Raw genomic sequence first — 24,093 nt, forward strand, 5'->3', positions numbered from 1 at the left:
AACTTGGTCCAAAAAGCACTCCCAAATTCCTCACGTATTGCACCGCTAGCAATTTAAAACAAAAATCCATAAGCACTATAGCTATGAGTTGCTTGTAAAATGTCGTAATCCAACAAAGTTTGATGGACTGAACCCAGTGCAGCCATCAACCACTGGAACAGTGAATATACAGAAAAAAAAAAAAAAACAACTTGAAGATGGCGCTCTATGGGCCAGTTCCAGAAAGTATATAAAAAAAACATAAGTAGAATAAAATGTTTGTTTATTGCACTTGAAATCAATCAAGCAGAGACTGATAAAAGTTTATAAAACTTGGAAACTGTAATAGTCAAGGTATATGACACAATGAGTAAAAGAAGGACTTTGATAAAGTGCAGGAGCATGAAACATGTAGTCACAGCAACCAGCAGCTTGTGATCCACAGTGCTTCACGGGCTTCCTGTTCCCCCATCATCAGCACGGTGGTGATGTCACCCAGCGCACCTGGTCCGTCTGGCATGGCTTGATTCTTCCAGCTTGGAGGCTGAGAGATGCACACCATCCCTAACCCGCAGCATAGCCTGGCTTCCCCGTGCCATCAGCCTAGACACTGACCACAGCAGACAGTGTCTACCTAAGTCTGTGTTCAACCATCTGTACGCTCAGTGCCACCCTCCTCCTGTTACCAGCCCAGGAATCCCCAGCTGTCAGCGTTCTGCATTTTGGACACATGTCCAACTTCAGCCTACTCTGCTGACATAGGGCTGCAATCTCTCCAACTGTTTTTCAGGCTCCACATGGACAATATTACCAGCAAGCCTTTCGGATCGTATTCACCCCTCTCCACCCGGAAGCCTTCAAGTGGTATTGTTTCCTTTTAATACAATTTTTCTCATTGTGCCATATACTAGTTTCCAAGTTTTATAAACTTTTATCAGTCTCTGCTTGATTGATTTCAAGTGTAATAAACAAACATTTTATTCTACTTATGGTTTTATATATACTTAATGGAATTGACCCACAGAGCGCCATCTTCAAGTTGTCTTTTTACTGCTAGCAATTTAGACTCGCTCCAAGTCCCCCACCCGACCACGTTCAGAGAATAAAGAGTTGACTCATGCTCCACATAATCGTACACACTACTAGATTTTTTATTTATTTTTTTTTTGTTCAAACTAACAGGTTGAATGAAAAAAAAACTGACAGCTCAGGTTGGAGCAGCTTTACCAACAATCCATAGTTAGTACAGCAATCTCCCCTGCTATGCTATTGTGTTTTGACAGGGGGACAGCTCCCCTGCCAGAACACTCTGGTCTGTGCTCTCAGTTATTAACTAAGAGGGCTGATCGCGAGCCAGTCGGCAGACATTTTTCAGTCATGACCCATCAACAGAAGCCGCCTAAACGGCCGGCTTCTGTCGAACTGCCTGCAGTACACACGGGCTGAATGTGGCCGTTTATTGAACCAGTTGATGCCGTCCGACATTCGGCCCCTCCAGGGCTTATCTGGACAAAGTCGTAATGACGAAACACGTCGGGACATGGCTGTACAGCAAACCAGAAGTGACGCATCATGATCAACCGAAAGTCAGGAATGTCAGGAATGAGCAGTCAGGTGAGGCAGAGCTGACCTCGTTCCCCTTCACTGGGACTCACATGTGTTATGTGATGCAGACGATTCAAATCGATTTAATCATTTGTGATATGTGAGTTGAATGGGAGAGATTTAAATTACGTTTTTAAATGTTACTGCAGTTATTGCATACTTGGAAAGGAGACCGCCATGTTAACCCTAAGGGTAACCAAGCCTTCTTGCCAAGCATGAGAATGTGAGGCAAATCTATCTGGTGAGTGTACAGTACACCTGATGGAGAATTGGTGGCGCACTTTCACTTGGTGCAGTGTGAAGATTGCATGTTTGATTGGAGGAGGATTTCTATTAAAATACATTGAAGATCACAGTGATGGAAATCTCACTTTGAATTTTGAAATGGACTTTCTTTAGAGGATTTACTTCATTTTTTTAACACTTGGTGTATACATGTATACATTTTTTTTTATGTTTATTTCTTATTTCATTTGTATTTTAGGTTAGCACTTTGATTTTCTGATTTTGGTGGTTATGTTCACTTAGCACCCGCTACTTACCAATTTTAAGGTGGATTTAATGAGCTTCTGTTATTTATTTTAAAGCAGCAGCATACTAGAATGAGAGAGAGCCACCTTATGCCCATCATTTTACAATACAGCGGGCGAGAGGTGGTTAAGGGCCCGCCGACAATGGATCAAAATAAGATTAATTTGACCTTGAAAAAAAATGTATAAAAAAATAAAAAACCCAATGGTGATCAAATATCACCAAAAAAAAGCTCTGTGGGAAAAAATTATATAAATTTAATTTATGTACAGAGTTGCATGACCATGCAAATTGTCAGTTAACCACTTCAGCCCTGGAAGATTTTCCCCCTTAATGACCAGGCCATTTTTTTGCGATACAGCACTGCGACGCTTTAACTGACAATTGCGCGGTCGTGCAATGTTGTACCAAAATAAAATGTTTGTCCTTTTTTCCCCACAAATAGAGCTTTCTTTTGGTGGTATATGATCACCTCTGCGTTTTTTATTTTTTGTACTATAAAGCATTTTATAGTCTCTCACCGTATATTCTGGGGACAGCGGTCACCAGGACAAATAATGAAAGTTAGGCTCCCTAGCTGGGACAAACAGAAATCAAATCCTGACAGGGGATCTACCACCTCCCCACTCTATCTATAACAAAAGCAAAATGCCTTTAGCTACACTTTAAATAAATAAAATAAAAAGAAAGCATATAAAACAAATATTACTCAAAAAATCATAAAAAGAAACTGAACAGTTGTGCTAATTGACTGAAAGTTTAATTATAATGTGTTCACAGATTTGTGTTTTTTTTTTTTTTCCAGATGCGAAAAGTTTGGCCGAGATGCTCATGAGGTAAGAAGATTTTATTTTTTTTACCTTTTTTTTTACATCCGGGATTATGTTATTTTTGCCAGTGTTTCTTTAAAGAAGACCTGCTGTAACCAATGCAGACTCCCCTGCGGTCCGACTTTGAAATTTAAATGAATTGTTAAAATGACACTGCTTCCCTCCAGTGAGTACAGACAGCCTAGATTGAACATCTTGTATTTTAGACCCCTATAGATATTATTAGGGATGCGCCGAGTGAATTAAGTAAAATTACCAATGTGGAAAATGATGCTAATTGAACTGCTTAGGGGAAATGTGCGTGAAAAAAAATATACTCTTTTTCAGTTTAGATTTTTAAATTTTTTTTATTTAAATAGAAACATAGAAAAGTGTCAGCAGAAAAAGACTTAGTAGTCCATCGAGTCTGCCCATTTTTTATTTTTATTTTTTTATTGTCTGACTATAGATCTATGTTTGTCCCAAGCATGATTGAAGCCGTTTACTGTTTCCTGTCTCACTACCTCTGCTGGTAGTTTATTCCAAGCATCAACTACTCTTTCAATAAAATAATAGTTTCTAACTATGAACTTTCCTCCAGTTAGTTGGCGGTCCCCATGTCCTTGATTTTGGTTTCATATTGAAAAAACTGCTTTCCTGAACCTTATTCACCCCCTTGATGTATTTAAAGGTTTCAATCATGTCTCCCCTTTCCCTTCTTTCCTCCAGACTGTGCATATTAAGTTCCCCAAGTCGCTCTCAATATGTTTTATCCCCCACACCTTTCACCATTTTTGTTACCGGTTTCTGGACTCATTCTATTTTATCATTATCTTTAGTTTATTTTATTTATATGTAATCTTCTTTGTTTTTGTCCTACTTCTTTTTATTACATTACTTGGGTACTGTTGATTTAAGTTCTGTATTTTACTGTTTTTTGTGTTTTTTTTTACTTTCTGTGAAAACAATATCAAATAATGCCAATGTTTAGAACAAGAAAAGGGACCAGGTAGTTGAAAGGAACTTTCGTAAACCCTGAAGACCAAAAGTCCATTGCGCCATTAAAAACCAGCAACAACCCCTTATTTTCACCTTCCTCACTGTTTCTTATGCATCTAGCCAAAATGGAGAAATTTTTTGCTAAATTTCTTGATTTAACAGCAATGGGGCTTATGGATAGGGATGGGCTGAACGGACCCCTGTTCGATTCGCACCAAATCTTTCAAACACTGCGAAAGTTCAGACCCGAATGACGAACCCCATTAAAGTCAATGGGACCCGAACGTCAAAAATCAAAAGTACCCATTTTGGAGGCTTATAGTAATTGGACATACAATGGTTATAGGGGTCTGGGTCCTGCCCTGGGGGACATGTATCAATAAAAAAAAAGTTTGTGAAAAACTTCATTTTTAAATGAGCAGTGATTTTTTTTTTATTTTCGAAAGTGAAAGCATAAAAATGAAAAATTCCTTCCAATATAGTGCCTGGGGGGTCCTCTTAGTCTACCTGTAAAGTGACAGATCTGTACCATGTCTAGAATCTGCTGAAGCAATAATTGCATTTATAAAGCCAAAAAAAAATGAAATTTTCTCTGCAAGCTCCCTTTATTTTGCTCAGCAACAGCTGGGGAGCCAGTGTGTATGATGAGGCCACAATGTAGTGCACTGGGAACAAGATTATAGATTTTTTGGATACATACTGGTGTCACTTTGACTTTGGATAGAAGTAACGGGTGCGTAAAAATTGGTCTTTGGGTGTTGGTGGCGCCTTCCCACCGTAACCCTATAGAGGCAATCTTGATGAAAGAAAGTATTGGCCTTGCTTTAAAAAAATTGCAATGATATGCACCTGTCAAACAGGTGCAGAAAAATTGGTCTTTGGGTGTCGGAGGATCCTTCCCACCATAACCCTATAGAGGTAATCTTAATAAAAGCAAAAATTTGCCTTGCTGTAAAAAATTGCAATGATATGCACCTGCACCTGTCAAACAGGTGCAGAAAAATTGGTCTTTGGGTGTTAATTGCTCCCATGAAACCTATACCAAAAACATTCTTCCAGATGAAATGATTGAACACCCTCAAAGCTAGGCAGCCTCGAAGTCCTGCAGAAATTCCACATCCAAAAAGACTTAATCAGTGACATCGCTATCAGGAGCTTCATAGCTGGTAATCCAGGACTGATTCATTTTTATAAAAGTCAAACGGCCCACGGAGTCTGTGAACAGACACGTTCTATGATCAGTAACGAAACCTCCTGCAGCACTGAATGCCCGTTCTGAAAGCACTCGGGATACAGGGCAGCCCTACAACTCAATAGCATACTGGGCAAGTTCTGGCCAGTGGTCTATTCTCGTGACCCAGTAAGTCAGTGGATTGTCAGCTGGAAAGCTCTCCACCTCTGTTTTGGCCCCGAGGTAATCGTCTAAAATATGATGCAGACGCTGCTGATGGGATGTGGAAGCTGACAGCCCTGGGCGGCGAGGACCAAAAAAAATTCCGAAATGCCTCACTTAGGCGGATGCCTTCTCCAACGCTCCTCTCTTGACCAACAGAAGACTCAAAACTACGTTTTCCACTATACTGTAACCTACAGGAGTCAGGAAAAACGTTCAATAAAACCCTCTTTAACGTGTCCTCAAGAGATTTTATCTTCTGCACTCTCTGTGGAGACAGGTTGAGTTCTGAGACCTTCCCCTTATAACGGTGGTCAAGGAGGGTTGCCAACCAGTAATCATCCTTTTCCTTTATGCCACGTATTCTTGGGTCCTTTCGCAGGCTTTGAAGAATGAGGTTGCCCATGCACCTCAAATTTGCAGAGGCTCAGTGGTGTATTTAGGTTTTGTGCTGCCCTAGGCCTGACTAAACTCATGCACCCCCCTAATTTAAATATGACCCACCCCTTGCTGCCGAGGCCACACCCCTTCCTGTTTAAGACCCACCCTATCATCTGTAAACCACACCCCTTCCTCTTTTTAGGCTCATTTGGCACCTTTCAGGGGGGAGGGGGGAACAGGTACCTGTTTTTGACAGGTACCCTTCCCCATTCCCTGGAGACTGCAACTAAATGTGGACTGTTTAAAGGGTTTGCATTGATTTTAGCATGCATGGAGCACTTTGCACATGCCAGTGGCGGCTGGTGCTCAAAATTTTTGGGGGGGTGCAAACAAACTAAGAAATTCAAAAAAAAGACATCAATTGCAGCCTCACTGTGCCCCATCAAATGCAGCCACTGTTCCATCAAACGCAGCCACTATTCCCACCAAACGCAACCACTGTGCCCATCAATTGCAGCCACTGTGCCCCATCAAACGCAGACACTGTGCCCACCAAACACAGCCACTGTGCCCACCAAATGCAGACACTGTGCCCACCAAATGCAGACACTGTGCCCACCAAACGCAGACACTGTGCCCATCAATTGCAGCCACTGTACCCATCAATTGCAGCCACTGTGCCATCAAATGCAGCCACTGTGCCCACCAAACGCAGCCACTGTGCCCATCAATTGCAGCCACTGTGCCATCAAATGCAGCCACTGTGCCCACCAAACGCAGCCACTGTGCCCACCAAACGCAGCCACTGTGCCCATCAATTGCAGCCACTGTGCCATCAAACGCAGCTACTGTGCCCACCAAACGCAGCCACTGTGCCCCATTAAATGCAGCCACTGTGCCCACCAAACGCAGCCACTGTGCCCATCAATTGCAGCCACTGTGCCATCAAATGCAGCTACTGTGCCCACCAAACGCAGCCACTGTGCCCCATCAAATGCAGCCACTGTGCCCACTAAACGCAGCCACTGTGCCCACCAAATGCAGCCACTGTGCCCATCAAACGCAGCCACTGTGCCATCAAACGCAGCCACTGTGCCCACCAAACGCAGCCACTGTGCCCACCAAACGCAACCACTGTGCCCATCATTTGCAGCCACTGTGCCATCAAATGCAGCCACTGTGCCCCACCAAACGCTGTCACTGTGCCCATCAATTGCAGCCACTGTGCCTTTAAAACGCAGCCATTGTGCCCCATCAAACGCTGTCACTGTGCCCATCAATTGATTTATTCAATAACTTTACCTGCTGTTCTTTGGGGTTCCCTTGTGCCTCTCTCTCTCTTCCTGACGTCACTGCCAGACCCTGCCCCAGTGCCAAGGAGAAGGGTCAAGCAGTGTGGAGGAGGGTAGGAGGAGCATAAGGCTCCACCTCCGCCAGTCATCGGCCGCTTATGGGGGCATGAGTCACATGCCGCCCCCCCGCATGAGAGGAAGTCCCCCCACCCGTCTTTCTGATTCCCGGCTCCCGCGGCCGCCCCCCGCACACATGCAGCCCACGGCGGCCGCCTTGCTGTAGCGAGCGGCGCTGCTGTGTATGGGCGTGCTTGTCAGAGGGTGGAGGGGCGTGAGCTCTGCTAAGCACGCCTATACACACACCCCTCCACCCTCTGCCAAGCACGCCCATACACAGCAGCGCCGCTCGCTACAGCAAGGCGGCCGCCGTGGGCTGCATGTGTGCGGGGGGCGGCCGCGGGAGCCGGGAATCGGGTGGGGGGACTTTCTCTCATACGGGGGGCGGCTTTTTTTGCCGCCCCCCGCAAAGTGCCGCCCTAGGCCTAGGCCTTGTCGGCCTAGGCCAAAACACAGCCCTGCAGAGGCTTGAGAAGCAGACTCCTTTGGGTCACTCAGGATGACAGCATCTGGAGCTTCCTCCTCCCAGGGGTCCTGGGGTTGGAAAGCCATCGCTTACAGATTGACACATGTCTTCCTCTTCTTCGAAGCCTATGAAAGTGCCAGAATCCTCCTCCTCATCCTCCTCCCCTCTCTCCTCCTTAGTGTTCTGTGACATAGGAATAATGGTGTCTGGATAAAGTGGGCCTTGAGAGGAAAGGAAGTCCTTCTAGTCCATAAGGTGCAGAGTCTGCTCCAGCAGGAAAACAACAGGGATTGTGTCACTGATGCATGCACTGTTACAGCTCACCATCCTTGTGGCCTCCCCACTGGTGACAATACAGTGCATGCATCCCTAATGATCAGCCATTGGTGTGGGGAAAAAAAGCAGAGGCGGCCTGAGCTTGTCGTCGTGCCATACTCGCAGAGGTACGCGTTGATGGCCCTCTGCTGCATATATAGCTGCTGCAGCATTGCCAAAGTCGAGTTCCACCTGGTGGGCATGTCACAAATCAGGTGGTTTACGGGCAGGTGGAATTCCCACTGAATTTCAGCCAACCGAGCACTGGCTGTGTATGACCACCTGAAATGGCTACAGACTCTTCTGGCCAGCTTCAGCACATCTTGCAACCCTGGGTACGTAATTAGGAAATGCTGCACCATCAAATTGAGGACATGTCAACTTTCCCTGTCTAAGGGCAGACAGGAGCTTTGAGCCATTATCGCACACCACCATTCCTGGCTCCAGCTGGCATGGTGTGAACCACCTCTGGGCCTGTCCCTGCAGAGCTGTAAGAATGTCTGTTCCAGTGTGGTTATTGTCCCCTAAACACACCAGCTGAAGCACTGCATGGCACCTTTTAGCCTCACTCATGGAAAAGCCCTTTGAACGCTTAGGAAGTACCTGATGTTCATACGACAATTCTGCAGAGAAGGGCATGAAGGTGGAGGAGGTGGAGGAGGAAGAGGAGGAGGAAGAGGAGGAGGAGGTGGAGGGGGAGGAGGAGGAGGGGGAGGGGGTAGAGCTCACAGGTCTGGCATCATCACCACCAGCTGTATGGAGACGTGAGGGCACAACAAGCTGCAGCACCGAGCCCTGTCCTGCATCCTTTCGAGTTGCAAGCAGTGTTACCCAGTGTGCTGTGAACAAAATATATTGTCCCTGCCCATGCTTGCTGGACCGTGTGTCAGCAGTAAGGTGGATTTTACGGCTGACTGCCTTGCCCAACGATGCCAGAACATTCCCTTCCATGTGAAGGTAGAGAGATGGAATGGCCTTACGTGAAAAGTAGTAGCGACTGGGAACCTGCCATTGTGGTACAGCATATTGTGCAAATTCACAGAACGGGGCAAGGAGGAGGAGGGACAGACTTATGCCTCTTTTGTGTGGCTTTTAGGTGCTCTTGCCAACGGGCTGAGTGGTTGGAGGTTAAATGCCTTGTTAAGCATGTGGTACCCAAATGGCTGGTGTTTTTGCAACGTTTAATGTGCCTGAGACACAATTTGCAGATAGCAACAGTGCGATCTGCTGCAAATGTGCTGAAAAAGGCCCAGACAGCTGAGCTTTGGAGAGTGGGCCGGGGGATAACAGCTGTAGAATGTGATGGAATTGGGTGGCTCCTCTCTACTCTTTCTTGATGTCGGCCTCTTTGGGGTTGTGCCGCCTCACCTTCAGTTTCCTCCTCTGCTCTATCTGGCACCCAAGTCGCATCAGTGACCTCATCATCATCATCTCCATCTCCTCCATCTTCATCATTACCACTGGAGACAACTTGGCAATACACTGCGGCTTGGGGAACATGAATGACAATTTGTCTACCAGTGTTCCTCCCTCTCTCTAGGCTCATGTTCCTGTCATCCTCAACCTCAGAACCAACATCTGAATCCAGTCATGGCTGGGCATCATCAAGGAGCAAGTGGCTGACGCTGTGGTCAAATAACTCAGCTGACTCCTCAATGGCTGATGTTGGGGCTATGGCAGGAATAGATGTGGACAAGCAGGCAACTGCAGGGGACTGCACACTTGTCTCTGCTTGCGTGACAGAGGATAAGGATAATGAGGAAGGTTTAGTAAGTCAGTCCACCACCTCCTCTGCATTCTGTGGCTGGATAGCACAATCAAACTCACTAAACAAAGGAAATAATGCCCTGCCTGAGGACTGACCACCACGTCCACTTTTGCCTGTGGACACATTTGTTGCTGGCCCCCTTACAGTGCCAAGGGAACGTCTGCCTCTACTTGTTGTCCTCACAGACATTATTGGGAGGGGGCGGTGCTTATAAGCAAATGTAAAAAAGAAGTGTAAATCTGTAGATGCACTTTAATCAATGTAAAGTGGTGTTTGGCGCACCTTAATTTGAGTACTCACACTACACAGACACACTCCACGGATACACTATAATATACTGCAATATAATGCGCCAAACGTACAGTGATGCACGGAACTATATGGCGTTAAACTGGCAGTAACGCACACAAAACTATATGATGTTAAACTGGCAGTAACGCACAAAACTATATGGTGTTAAACTGGCAGTAACGGACACAGAACTATATGGTGTTAAGCTGGCAGTAACGCACACAGAACTATATGGCGTTAAACTGGCAGTAACGCACACAGAAGTAAATGGCGTTAAACTGGCAGTAATGCAATCAAATAAACGGTGCTCAACCGTCACTACACTGACGCTATCTGAACTGTCCCTACTCTAGATATACAGTAATGTAAAGATTACTGACACGGTCTCACTACACTACAGTAAAACTATCTAAGCTGTCCCTACTCTAGCTGCACACTATGCAAAGCTGAATGATGGTCCTCCTCACTACACTCACACTATCCCTAGACTGACACTAAACTAATATTCTACACTGACAACTGAAGCAAAATAGCACAGCATAGCACACTAACTGATAGCACTGAACAGAGCCCTGTTCTATCTCTCTCCACGCCAAAATCACACTGAAAATGGCTGCCATTGAAAGAATTCTTTTATACTGTGGGGTGGGAATGAGCCATGATTGGATAAAGTTATGATGACAGTGTCCAATCATGACTCTGACAGTGCTCTGTGCCCTGATTGGCTGAAGCTTTCACTGCTTCAGCCAATCAGGGCTTGCAATGCACTGTTCAGCACCGCAATGCATTGTGGAAGGTTCGGGGGGGCGAACAAATGGTCGAACTTATGCTCGTGCCAAACCATTCGCCCATCCCTACTTATGGAGTAGTAATCTCTTATTAACCACCTGCCGCCCGCCATATAGCAAAATTACGTTGGCAAAGTGGTTGCGATATCCTGACCGGACATCATATAATGTTGTCAGGAAATCAAGCCGCTGCATTGCGGCGATCGTTGTTGCGGTGTGTCACTCTGACACACCGCAACTCTGATCTAGATAAGGAGTCTCTGACAGAGACTCTTTACCACTTGATCAGCTGTGTCCAATCACAGCTGATCACAAATTTAGCTTTGCTGAATCGTCCAAGAGGTTGATGCATTTCACATTAATAAGCTTTTTCAGGACCTTTTATGCCTTGGCAGCAAAGCGGCCTAAGCAACGCTTGGGAGATATAACACAAAGACAGCAATAAATGGTGGGTGTCAAGGTAGCTTGCACAGTCAACTGGACATGAGTTGTAAAGGTTGATGGGATAAAATATGTCTCAACTTGAGAGAAATTCAACTGGTAACAGTAGAATAAACCTTATGCCATATCAGGAAGCAGGTAATTCTATCTACAATTGATAGGTAGATGGTGATAGGCTTGCGCATAGGTGCTCCTCAGGTCGTTGGGTGCACATAACTGGAATTCCTAGTATGTGCAGTTCCCCTGAAAAGATTAAGTGGTCGCTTGGGTACTGTGGACAAGATATCTATCATTGTGATTGATGGATATAAGCAAAGTAATGTGGCAGATTGGTATATACACCAATTGTTGATATAATAACCTGCTTTCTGATATGGCATAATGCATATGGCAATATGGATAGAGTAGTAATCTCTATTCCTTGGGATGTAATAAGGCTAATAAGGTAGCAACATACTATATTTCTTAGCTGTATCCTAGTAGAGGATGTCAGAGCTGCCCCTGTGATGACTGGTAATCTGATGGCTTGTGGAAAAATATTCAAGTAGCAGCAGGAGAGGTTCAGAAAGCTTGGATTCTCAAAATGAATGATGTAGAAGCAGGAAGGTCCTTGCACCGCAGGTCCTCAGGTACAGCATTCTCTCTAGCAAGTAGAATAATGAGCAGCATAGTAATGTAGGGTGACCAGACGTCCCCGATTTCCGGGGACAGTTCATAGACCAAGACTGTCCCCGGTTTTGTCCCCAGCAGGGGCGGCGCCAGGCAGGGTTGCTGATAAGCCAGTACAGCTGGTCCTGAGCTCAGCAGAGGTGGCCTGGGCAGTCTCACAGAAAATTGGTACCGCGGTGGGGGAGTTACAGCCACCGATCTCCCTGTGTGGCTTTCAATTAAGCTGCTGACAGCTTCTTCTCCTCCTCTCCCTCCCACGGCTGTCAGCTTCTTCATTGAAAGCCACGTAGGAAAATCAGTGCCTGAAACTCCCCCACCGCCGTACCGATCATCCCCGGCTGCCCATCAAATGTCCCTTAATCTCTGGGCCCCATGTCTTCCTGTGGCTCCCCGTGTCTTCCTCCGGCTCCCTGCCGCCTCCTGCGGCTTTCCGGGTCCTCCTGCAGCTCCCCTCCGTGCTCCTCCGTTCCCCCCCCCATCCCAGGTCTGTCAAGATGGAGAGCGGAGGAAGGAGCCGGTAAATATGACACTGACTGTCCATTCATAACTGAGCATCGTAACCTGTGTTTGCGATGCTTCAGTTTATGAATGGAGAGGAGAATCTGTCTCCTCTCCATTCATCTTCAGTGCAGCTGAGGCTGAAGAGAAAGGGACTGAGGAATCTGTGTCCTTAGTCCCCTTTCCTGTCTCAAAGGGTAGATGCCAGGGGTCTGTTTAGACCTGGGATATCTCACCAAAGCCCCCCCCCAACAGGGCTGATAAAAAAAAAAATTGTAAAATAAATATTTAAAAAATGTTTTTGTAAAAATAATGAAAACTAAAATTAAAAAAAAACACTGACACCGACCACTTCTCTACTGACACCATCCACTGCCCTATTGATACGATCCACTGCCAACCTCCTCCCCCCAAAAAAGAATTGTGAAAAAAAAGTAAAAGAAGGAGAAGAAGAAATGTAAAAAAACATTTATAAATACATTTGTAAAAAAAAAAAAAAAAAACTACTGACACTGTCCACTGCTCTACTGACACCATCCATCCATTACCGTCAGCAGCCCCTACCCCTAAATGAAGCACTGTGAAAAAAATTATTTAAAAAAATAAATAAATATAATTGTAAAAAAATAATAAAAAATAAAATAATAAAAATATAAAAACTACTGACACTATCCACAGCTCTACTGACACCGTCCACTGCCCTACTGACACAGTAAACTGCCCTCACAAAATATTTGTAAAAAAATAATACAAAAATAAAAGTGTAAAAAATTATAAAAAATAAATTAATAAACAAAAAAAAAATTGACACTGTCTATTGCATTACTGACACTATCCACTGCCCTACTGACACCATCCTGCACATACTACCCACCACCATATACTCCACACACTTCTGTACATACTACCCACTGCCATATACTCTGCACTCCTCTCTATTAGCTGGTTATTATATTAATGTCACTATTGATGTCAGTGTCAGTTAAGCCAGCCATAGATGATTGAAATCTTGCCTAGTTTAGCAGGGACCGGCCAAGATTTGAACCATCTATGGGTACACCCCTGAACTCTGCACACAGCGCACCCCTGAACTCTGCACTCAGTACATAGTGAACCTCTGCACTTCTTTGGGAAGAATAAAATACAAAATATGCATTGAAAAGTTTCTTCTCTATATTATCTTCTTAACATTTGGTAGTCATATCACCAAAAATTCTAAGCAGTATCTCATATATATCATACAATCATTCCATAAACACATACCACATACACTGCATATATAATTTTAAGGAAAATATGCTTAAAAAATAGTTTACCATTTTCCAATAAAAAAAAATGTCCCCGGATTTCATTTTTAAAATCTGGTTACCTTACAGTAGTGACCTCCTGAAATCTCACTACAAATCTGGTACAACTGGTTTTCAGAGGCAGCTGTACATTAGATGATCTCTCACTGCAGATATACAGATCTGAGGCTCGAGAAATCAGAGTGCCTATGCACAGGAAGTGCACTGCTGTTTTTTTAGGGGAAATTCAAGTGCATTTTTTCGGGGTACTGCTTGGACACATTTTACATTTCTAGATGTTGTCTATAAGATCGCGAACCTTCACTTCTTGAGTTTAGAGGTACACTTAAACATTTATATTATTAAATACTGCGTATTAATATTATGTTGTTTTCTTATCTAGTCAGCAGGTGGAGCTCTAGTCTCACTTTTAAATAAGAACAACTGTATCACTTTCACCTCTGCTGAAAGGACATTGCATGAATAGGGCATGAATTTAAGCTTTGCCTGCTGTGCTGTCATTAGGGCCCCTAGAGTTTTGCAAACTACTTTCTAAATATTAATTTGTAAAACAGAGATTGAGTATGTAATAAAAAACAGCTAGTATAAAGATTTTTTAACTTATAAATAATAGACGTATAATAAAGAATTAAAAAAAAAAAAAGAAATTATAGTGTCCCTTTAAGCATGAACAAAGCTCATCTCCCCCCAGTGGCTTGATTGTGGTAGGTGTTGATAGCTCTTCCACCCCTGTTGCTATGCCACTGCTGCAGAGTAATAGTGATGATAATATGTATCAAGCAGATGTACAGAAAATTTACTTTTTTTTTTTTTTAATACTCTGAAATCTCTCTTATGCATCATAAATTGTGCCTGCAGCTAAATGACCTACCTGACAACCACTAAGCCAATTATAGAATGTAAAAGACTGGAAAATAGCCAAAACATAATATGTTTTGTATGCATATGGACAGTCTTTCAGCACTGGAGAATAGTCGCCTGTAATGGTGTTTATCATTGACCTTCACTTAGAGCGCCTGTGGCGATTTTTTTCTTTTCTGTGAGATAATTGGAGAGCTTGAGTCAGTGTCTATTTTTAGGAAGTATCAAGGCTTTTATTGCCTTCAAAGGGCTGTCAATGAGTTTTAAGAAAAGTGATTTCTTTGGTATAAAAAGGGGGACCCTACACCTCTGATCACCTCCTCCCCAATAAACCCTGATGTTTGTCTTCTTACAGCTGAGAATCCCTCAGTAGTAAAGCCCATCATAGCTGTTTGTGCTTATGGGCATTGGTGATGGATTATGATGCTATAGGGTGGTAAGCCTTGAGTCCAAATCCCTCCTTTTGACAGTTCAGTAGACTAAAACTGGTCATACACTAGTAGAATGTTTTATTCAACAGTTTTCGCTTTTAGAATGTTTGATTTTTTTAAATAATTAGTGGGAGCAAATCCATGTTCACAATGATGAGAAACTTTGAAGTTCAGTGGAAAAAAACTTTCTTGGACAAAGGTATTTCTAACCGTGAATGTGATTTTCATTTGGGAAATTACATTAATTCCAAAATGAATTGTTCCAAGCAAACCACATTTTGAAGTATTTTGGAATGACATTCGTCAAGCTGTTGAATGTACTGAGAATTTTTGTTAAAAAATCCAGTGGCCAGCTTATGTGGAGTTCTACCAAAGCAACGGATATAAGGTGGCCAGTCTCATTGGGTTCATCCAGTCTCATTAGGGCCCCACTCAGCACCCACTCATACAAGCTTAGACATGTACAGGTGCATCTCAAAAAAATTATAATATCAAAGAGTTAATTTATTTCAGTAGTTCAATTCAAAAAGTGAAACATATATTTTATAGATTCATTACACACAGAGTAATATATTTCAAGCATTTTAGTCGGGGCTCCTTTTTTCATGAATTACTGCATCAATTCAGCGTGGCATGGAGGCAATCAGCCTGTGGCACCGCTGAAGTGTTATGGAAGCCCATGTTGGTTTGATAGCAGCCTTCAGCTCGTCTGCATTGTTGGTCTGGTGTCTCTCATCTTTTTACAATACCCCACATATCCTCTATGGGGTTTAGGTACAGGTGAGTTTACTGGCCAATCAAGCACAGTGATACCATGATCATTAAATCAGGTATTGGTAGTTTTGGCAGTGTGGGCAGGTGCCAAGTCCTGCTGGAAAATGAAATCAGCATCTCCATAAAGCTGGTCAACAGAGGGAAGCATGAAATGCTCTATAATTTCCTGGTAGAGGGTCGTGCTGACTTGATAAAACACAGAGGACCAACACTAGCAGATGACATGGCTCCCCAAATCATCACTGACTGTGGAAACTTCACAATGGACCTCATGCAACTTGGATTCTGTGCCTCTCCACCCTAGCCCATGTCCTAGATACGTTTGTGTGTGGTGGCTCTTGAAGCACTGACAACAGCCGTGGTCCATTCCTTGTGAATCCACCCCCAAATTCTTAAATGGCCTTCACAAACAACTCAAGACTGTGGTTATCTCTGTTGCTTGTGCACCTTTTTCTACCACACTTTTTCCTTCCACTCAACTTTCCAATAATATGCTTGTACTATGTCAAAGTACTCTGTGAACAGCCAGCTTCTTTAGCAATGACCTTTTGTGACTTACCCTTCTTGTGGTGGGTTGTTTTCTGGAAAACTGTCAAGTCAGCAGTCCTGCCCATGATGGTGTAACCTACTGAACCAGACTGAGAGGCCATTTAAAAGCTCATGCGTTTTGAGTTAATTAGCTGATTAGAGTGTGACACCATGAGTCTAAAATATTCAACTTTTCACAATATTCAAATTTTCTGAGATACTGAATTTTGTGTTTTCACTAGCTGTAAGCCATAATCATCAAAATTTAAAGAAAGAAATGCTTGAAATATATCACTCTGTGTGTGTAATGCATCTATATCAGTTTTACTTTTTGAATTGGATTACTGAAATAAATTAACTGTTTGATGATATTCAGTTTTTTTGAGATGCACCTGTACATCGAACACACGCTGACAGATCTACTGGTGACTTCATGATGGCAAAAATATGACAGCACTTCAAAAGTAGAGGTTGCACAAAGGGCTTATTAACACCTATTCACACATTGCGTTAACGCAGTTCATTCACCTTGAGCTTCAGCACAAGAAAAAATGTACTTCAAACATTTGTAAACCCAAAAACATAAATACTGTATATATCGCAGCTTACCATTCCTAAGATGTGGTGGTTGCATTTACAGTAGGGTTGCACCGTTAACGGTATTGGTATCAGTGCTTTTACTAAGCTTTTGCACGAGTAGTCGTACATGTGCAAATGCTCAGATACCTGAAAACGATACCTTTGTGGTGCGATTTGAGTCCATACAAAATGTCCTTAACCTAAAAAAAGAAAACTAATGCAACTAGGCATGCACTGATACAGTTTTTTTTTTTACCTACGAGTACCAATACTTATAGTGATAGTTTGCTTTTTTTAGGCTAACAACATTTTCAACAAGTATGAAACTACTTCTTCATCGTGCCAGAATTGCAAAGTCCTACCACTTCATGTGGAATAAATACACAATGGAGGACTGAGCAAATGAGAAAATTTTTCAGTTGGTGGGACATCCATAGCTCCCTCCATAGATGCAGTGAGGAATTAAGTGTACACAGGAAGCTTGAGTAGATCACCAGGTGAATACAACGACAAAAAAGCCTGAAAAAGGCAAACTAATGTCGTCTGAACAAGAGAAATCTATACGTACATGGCTAGCCTTTAAGATTACCTATATATAATTTCCATTAATACCTTTGTACAGAACCCCATATAGGCCATCATTATATTTTACTAAATAAGCAATAACGCTTTATAGCAGTGATGGCAAATCTTGGCACCCCAGATGTTTCGGAACTAAATTTCCCGAGATGCTCAACTACACTGCAGAGTATGAGCATCATGGGAAATTCCAAAACATCTGGGATGCCAAGGTTCGCCATCACTGCTTTATAGAATCCAACGCTCCATTTCTTGCTACTGTTTTAGCCAGAACGTATGGAGAAGCATTATCTAGTGCCATCAATATAATGTAAACATGTGTCGTACAGGAAATCCACAATCAGTACTAAGTCACTTTCACCACCCCCATGAAATGCAATATGTAATTCTATTATTAATAAAGCAGGTACTTTTGTGATTATACATCCAATGTAATGGCAATGACCCCGTCCTTCTATATGACTTGTGCTCACATTAGAGCACAGACTGGAACACTCAGCCCTGACTAGTATTAGGTGAGTCACACAATTAATGGAAATCCCTCAACAAAGTAATCAATTTGAGGCTGGTAATTGGATTATACACACTCAGGTTAATATAAACGGTATACTTGAGAGCCCAGGACTGAATTTAATGCACAGCTGACTTTTGCAGCGCTGTCATTTTCCGGCCCATAAGGGGATCTGTGAAAGTGCAATTTATGTATAGCAGTCACGTATTGCCTGTATAATCTCACATACTGTACCTTGCTAATCACAGGACAGGCTCCTATTAGATGTATGGAGCAGTGCAATGAAATTCTGTCTACTAAGCAATTCCCGCTACCCCTCAGCGTTCTTTATGAATGTAGATTTAAAGGGACACTAACTTCATTTTGCTCTTTATGTGAACATTACATGGTAGTGTTTCCTCTATGCAAGTGTTTTCATGTAAACTGCATCAACCTTTTATTTTTTTTGTGTTAGATTTATAATTGCTGCCTCTCTACCCCTTACTGCTCAGCAAAAAGACCTTGCTGTGCATTAATTTCCATTTATAAGGCCTTATATCGTATCACCATATTATGTTAGGGCTTGTTTACACTTGCTAAAAATCCTGACGCTTATCAACGCGCCTATAGCGATAATGCACGTTAATAGGTACGGTTGATGAGCGTTTAATGAGCATTAAAAATGCTCCTCCCAAACGCCCTATGCGCGTTTGTGGCATGGTTGACAAGTGTTTTTGGCTTGTTAAAACCGCACCACAAACGCCTACAATAGCTGGTTGTATATATAAATAAGCTTTCCGCGCTATCCCTATAGCTAAATCTAAGCACACCCTGCTAAAAAAACTAAATGATATAGGAGGCAGCTAAACGCCAGTCTGCACCCAACCACCTGTGCAAATGCAATCAATATATACTAACTACAAGGGTGCAGCGCTCTCCTTCAATACGTTATGTGCGTAGATTGATTAATATATAAAGTTCATCAGTGATCATAAAAATAATAATAAAATAAAATACAATAACTATTATATACACAAATATATATAGATAGATATAGATAGATCTATCTATATCTAGATAGATCTATCTATATCTAGATCTATCTAGATATAGATAGATCTATCTATATATAGCTATAGATATATAAAAATATATCAAAGTGAGTCCATCTTTCAGTACCAGTCCATAAAGATATATATGTATAAAATCCAAGAGTCGTATACACCAAAAACAATCCTGTGTGTATCAACCTTTGTTCACCATGGTGCCCTTCACCCCACCTGCTTTGGTGGGCACCACTACCTAAAGGAGGTCAATATGCGCCTTTGCAGTGCAAAAGTGGCACTGCTTCCACCGACAGATCAAATCCAGTCCACAGCTCTCAGCGTAGTGTCAGATATGTAAAAGGCAAGAGGAAAAAATTTTTTATTTTATTTTTATTTTTTTATAATCTTTATTCATTTTTCTTTTTGCAATCAATGAACAAACATATAACCAACAAACATGGAGAAAATCTGCACCTACCTGATCAAATTAAGCAAACAGTGGTTGTTTTTTTGCAACTGGGAAAGGTTAGAACCTCTAGAATGCCACCTGCTTGTCAGGGTCATCATTAACAAGGCTTTAGCTCCTTTCCTGTTTCGGGTGATACCAGTAACTATGATGGGAAATTAGTAAGACAGCAAAAATCCCTGACACCCTTACACACGCTATTGTAAAAAAAAAAAAAATGTGTTTGTTGCTGTATTTTGCTGTCCCATGTGGCACCAGTCACCAATGGAGCAAATGAGCTAAATCTCCCAGCAGTGGCAATAAAAACCTTCCTCGCTATCTAAAACTCAAATAAAACAAAGGCTTGGGTTGACTGTTACTCTATCATGCTTGCATTGATGATGTATTACAAGAATTCAGCTCAAGGAACCGCTAGCAACCTCTGCAGAAATCGTAGGGTTAAACAGAACTCTGGTTGGTAATGGATATTCCAAGACATAAGATGTCAGCAGCTAAGACAGCTTATGCAACTCAAAGCAGACCACCCCTGGCCAGATGTTTGCACCTGACCCCAGTCACCTCCCTCTTCCACAACTGGATTTTTTTTTTTACAAGTTTTTTACTGTTGTGCGTTGAAGAGCAGCACTTCCACCATTCTCGCCTAGGCAGCAATGATATTGCTCTTGATTCCATACAGCAAGTCCCAGCAGAGGACTTCAGCACATCTGCAAACGTGCGAGTTTGCATGCGCGAAGACGGAGCAGTTGAGGAGGCCTCTGTTTTGTCTGTGCATACTCATGAAACTCGACATGTGCGCAGATGTGCCGCAGGACCTGGCAGCGCCCTTTGGCACATCCGTGCATGCGACAGACCTTCAAAAATGGCAGCGCCCGTAAAGGAGGGTGAGTGCCGGACCTTTAAAGATGCCAGCGCGGTGTGCAGTACCGCTTTTGGCCTGAGGTGGGGGGCGCTGGAGCCGAACAGCGCCGATCGTCGGCTTTCGGAAAGGCCCAAGGACAGTTCGGCTGACCTCGGCAAACCTCAGAAAGGCTTGTGAACGGAGTCTTTCTGAGGTTTGCCGAGGTCAGCCAAAGTGTGCTCGGGCCTTTTCGGCCGTTTCCGAAGCTCTCCGGCGCCCCCCCCCGCCTCTGGCCGCATGCGGTATTGCATCCCATTGAAGACAATGCGGAACAAATTATTTTCGTTTCCATTGACTTCAATGGGAAAACTAGCTTTGATATGCGAGTACTTTGGATTACGAGCATTCTCCTGGAACGGATTATGCTTGTAATCTGAGGTTCCACTGTATCTAGAGTGCAGGGCTTTGTGTTCTGGTACAAAATGAATTTAAATGTATACTACTGTAGATTAGTATATAGAGATGGATACTATGTTATATATGATGTCTGTAGAGTGTATTCCTTGCTTCCTTTTAAATAAATAAAAGATTCAATATGAAAAAGAAAGCTAGGTGATAAAATGATCCCTTTACGGGCTGACTAAACCAATGCAAGCTTTAAGAGCGAAAATTAACCATGACTCGATCATTGACTTACACCGAGCAATACTCTGCTGCACTACATTCAAAAGAACTGCAGTGTATACCAGGCTTGGACAAAAAGAACGCCCCGGCTTTAGTGGAGGAATGTCAGCCCACATTATTGTGTGTGGGAGGCTTTTTCTACACCCACCTGGGAAATATTATTTCTGAGTACAGCACTGAGGGCAAAGTATCGGATGTGTTTAGAACACAATGTATTTTCCTACTTTAGTAAAACATGGTTTATTTAGCCTGAGCAGGCTTAAAGTGTTAGTGTACTGTATATAAGCCCAAGAACAAAAAACGGTCCTTAAAAGTGGAGACTGCATTCTTTTTCTTTATTTAGTCTAATATCTGTTATTTTGACCTGCTTGTCCTGCCAGTAACACATGTAGTAATTTGTCTGATGTTGCTAGATGCTTTCTAATCCTAGTAATGAGGTTCAACCTGCACAACTATGAAAGTGATGGCTGACTTGAAGCTTCAGCTTGTCTTGGCTGTGAGTACTTTTCTGAGGCAAGCAACGGCAAGAGGAATGTAGAGGGGTGTCTGCATTCCTCTTGCAGTTGCTTGTCTCAGGAAAGTGCTCATAGCCGAGACAAAGTGCAGCTAGGAATCAGCTGTCTCTTTTGCAGTGGTGGCCCGTCCATTAGGGGGTGCACGAGTGCCGCCCCCCCCATCCACACCTCCAGCCCCCTAATCTACATGCAGGGTGCTAGCGCATGGATTCCAATGGGGGAGATGTTTTTTGAAGGCTCTAATAGGCTTCAAAAAAGAGTGGGCTCGGGGAGCAGAGTACTGTGCTCAAAGCCCATCCAAAACCCCTGTGGTTTTGACAAAGCACTTCTATAATGTGAAACGCGTCAACCTACCTGCATTTCCCCTGCCTGTACCCATCCAGTGCTTTTAATATTTATGCTTCAATAAAGACTTTATACTTTACTTTCTGTGTGGGTGTGCTGCCGATCCGAAGATTCTTTGTTCCAAGCCCATCCAGTTGTGTGACAATAGCGAATAAATATTCGCTATTCTCACACTGATCCTCCTCCCGGCTAATCAGGAAGCGGGTCCTGAGACCCATCACCCGATTGGCTGAAAGGACAGGCGATCCTATTGGACGCCTAAGAGGAGGAGGGAGGAGATGCACAGCGGAAGCCCACGTGATACGGAGGAGGAGGAGGTGTCCACCCGCCACCCATCGCCCCTCGCAGCGCTGCCTGCCCATAACCTAGATAGGGTAAGTGGTGGATGACTGAATGCGAGAGGGGGGCAGGTGACCTGACCAGGGGGGGTGGTTGTTTGCTGCCCCCCCCCCAAAAAAAACACCAGCCGCCACTGCTCTTTTGTATCTGTTTAGGAAGCACATGGAAATATATGTATATGTATATTGTCCCATAGGGACAGATCTCAAAATTAAAAGTTATTATGATACATCATATTTAGGTCAGACCAAATTGTGGCTTTTTCCTACAATAATATTCTAATTTAGTATTGTTATGTGGCCTGTTTATTCATGTGAAGGATTAAAATTTCTTTCTTTAGACTTCCTTAATCCAGGAGTATCTTTATTTTTTTTTATCTTTTGGCTGGGGAGGCTTCTTAGGGCTCCTGTGTCAAGTGTACATACATATGGAGTCTTCCTTATTAAAGCTAAAATGTGGGCAAGCAGCTGAATGCTGAAAATGGTTCTAACGGCCAGAGGATTTGCAATGTATATGCAATATTACCAAAAGTATTGAGACACCTGCCTTTACACGCACATGAACTTTATTGGCATCCCAGTCTTATGCCCCGTACACACGGTCGGACTTTGTTCGGACATTCCGACAACAAAATCCTAGGATTTTTTCCGACGGATGTTGGCTCAAACTTGTCTTGCATACACACGGTCACACAAAGTTGTCGGAAAATCCGATCGTTCTAAACGCGGTGACGTAAAACACGTACGTCGGGACTATAAACGGGGCAGTGGCCAATAGCTTTCATCTCTTTATTTATTCTGAGCATGCGTGGCACTTTGTCCGTCGGATTTGTGTACACACGATCGGAATTTCCGACAACGGATTTTGTTGTCGGAAAATTTTATCTCCTGCTCTCCAACTTTGTGTGTCGGAAAATCCGATGGAAAATGTCCGATGGAGCCCACACATGGTCGGAATTTCCGACAACACGCTCCGATCGGACATTTTCCATCGGAAAATCCGACCGTGTGTACGGGGCATTAGTCTGTAGGGTTAAATATTGAGTTGGCCCACCCTTTGCAGCTATAACAGCTTCAACTCTTCTGGGAAGGCTGTCCACAAGGTTTAGGAGTGTGTCTATGGGAAGGTTTCACCATTCTTCCAGAAGCACATTTGTGAGGTCAGGCACTGATGTGGATGAGAAGGCTTCCACCCCAAACTCGCTTATCATTTCTTTATGGACCTTTGTGCACTGGTGCACAGTCATGTTGGAACAGGAAGGGGCCATCTCCAAACTGTTCCCACAAAGTTGGGAGCATGACATGAAATGTCTTGGTATGCTGACGCCTTAAGAGTTCCCTTCACTGGAACTAAGGGGCCAAACCCAACCCCTGAAACACAACCCCACACCATAATCCCCCTCCACCAAATGATTTGGACCAGTGAACAATTTCATAAAATATCACCTTGGATTACTTTACTGTTGGTGTGGTGCTCTTACTGATTCTTGTATAGTTGGATTTTTCTCACAACCCTCCACTTTTTGGGGTACCACAACAACCGGAAAAAATAGATGTGGGCTCAACCTTCCCTTTAATGTATCCCCCCACATAATGGATGCGGAAGTATATGAACCAGGTGGTAAAAAACTAAAATGTATTGAAGACAGCTCTATTAGTTGTAATTGCATATAAGTAAATCTGGAGGAGAACTAGTAATAAGACTTTCCCTCGTGTATGAAGGATTGTTCTGATGCCTTCACTCCAAACAGATGCATTCATATACAGATGTTGTTAGTAATAATTTTTCTACACTATTTTTGAAAGCACAGAGTTCTTATAAAGAGGAGGCAATATAAACCGCGTGTAGTAATTGTATGATTCCAGGATCTTGGATTGCCTCCCTCTCACAGACAACAGCTCATACAGCATGGGAGTACTGGTTGTATATAATTCCAGAATCTCTAATTGTCTCCCTCTTATTTGGTCTG

At 43.2% G+C, this 24,093-nt stretch overlaps 1 protein-coding gene across 4 annotated transcripts in view; it reads left to right on the plus strand.

The window, feature by feature from the left end:
• DSCAM (DS cell adhesion molecule) overlaps positions 1-24,093 on the plus strand; it is a 726,986-nt gene that overhangs the window by 592,325 nt on the left and 110,568 nt on the right. For all 4 annotated transcript variants that reach the window (XM_073617225.1, XM_073617227.1, XM_073617226.1 and 1 more), the window contains exon 28: positions 2,921-2,951. In XM_073617225.1, the coding sequence (XP_073473326.1) occupies positions 2,921-2,951 (31 nt within the window). The remainder of the gene's footprint in view (positions 1-2,920; positions 2,952-24,093) is intronic.

The sequence above is a fragment of the Aquarana catesbeiana genome, linkage group LG02, assembly GCF_042186555.1.
Source record: "Aquarana catesbeiana isolate 2022-GZ linkage group LG02, ASM4218655v1, whole genome shotgun sequence".
NCBI classification, from domain to species: Eukaryota; Metazoa; Chordata; class Amphibia; order Anura; family Ranidae; genus Aquarana; species Aquarana catesbeiana.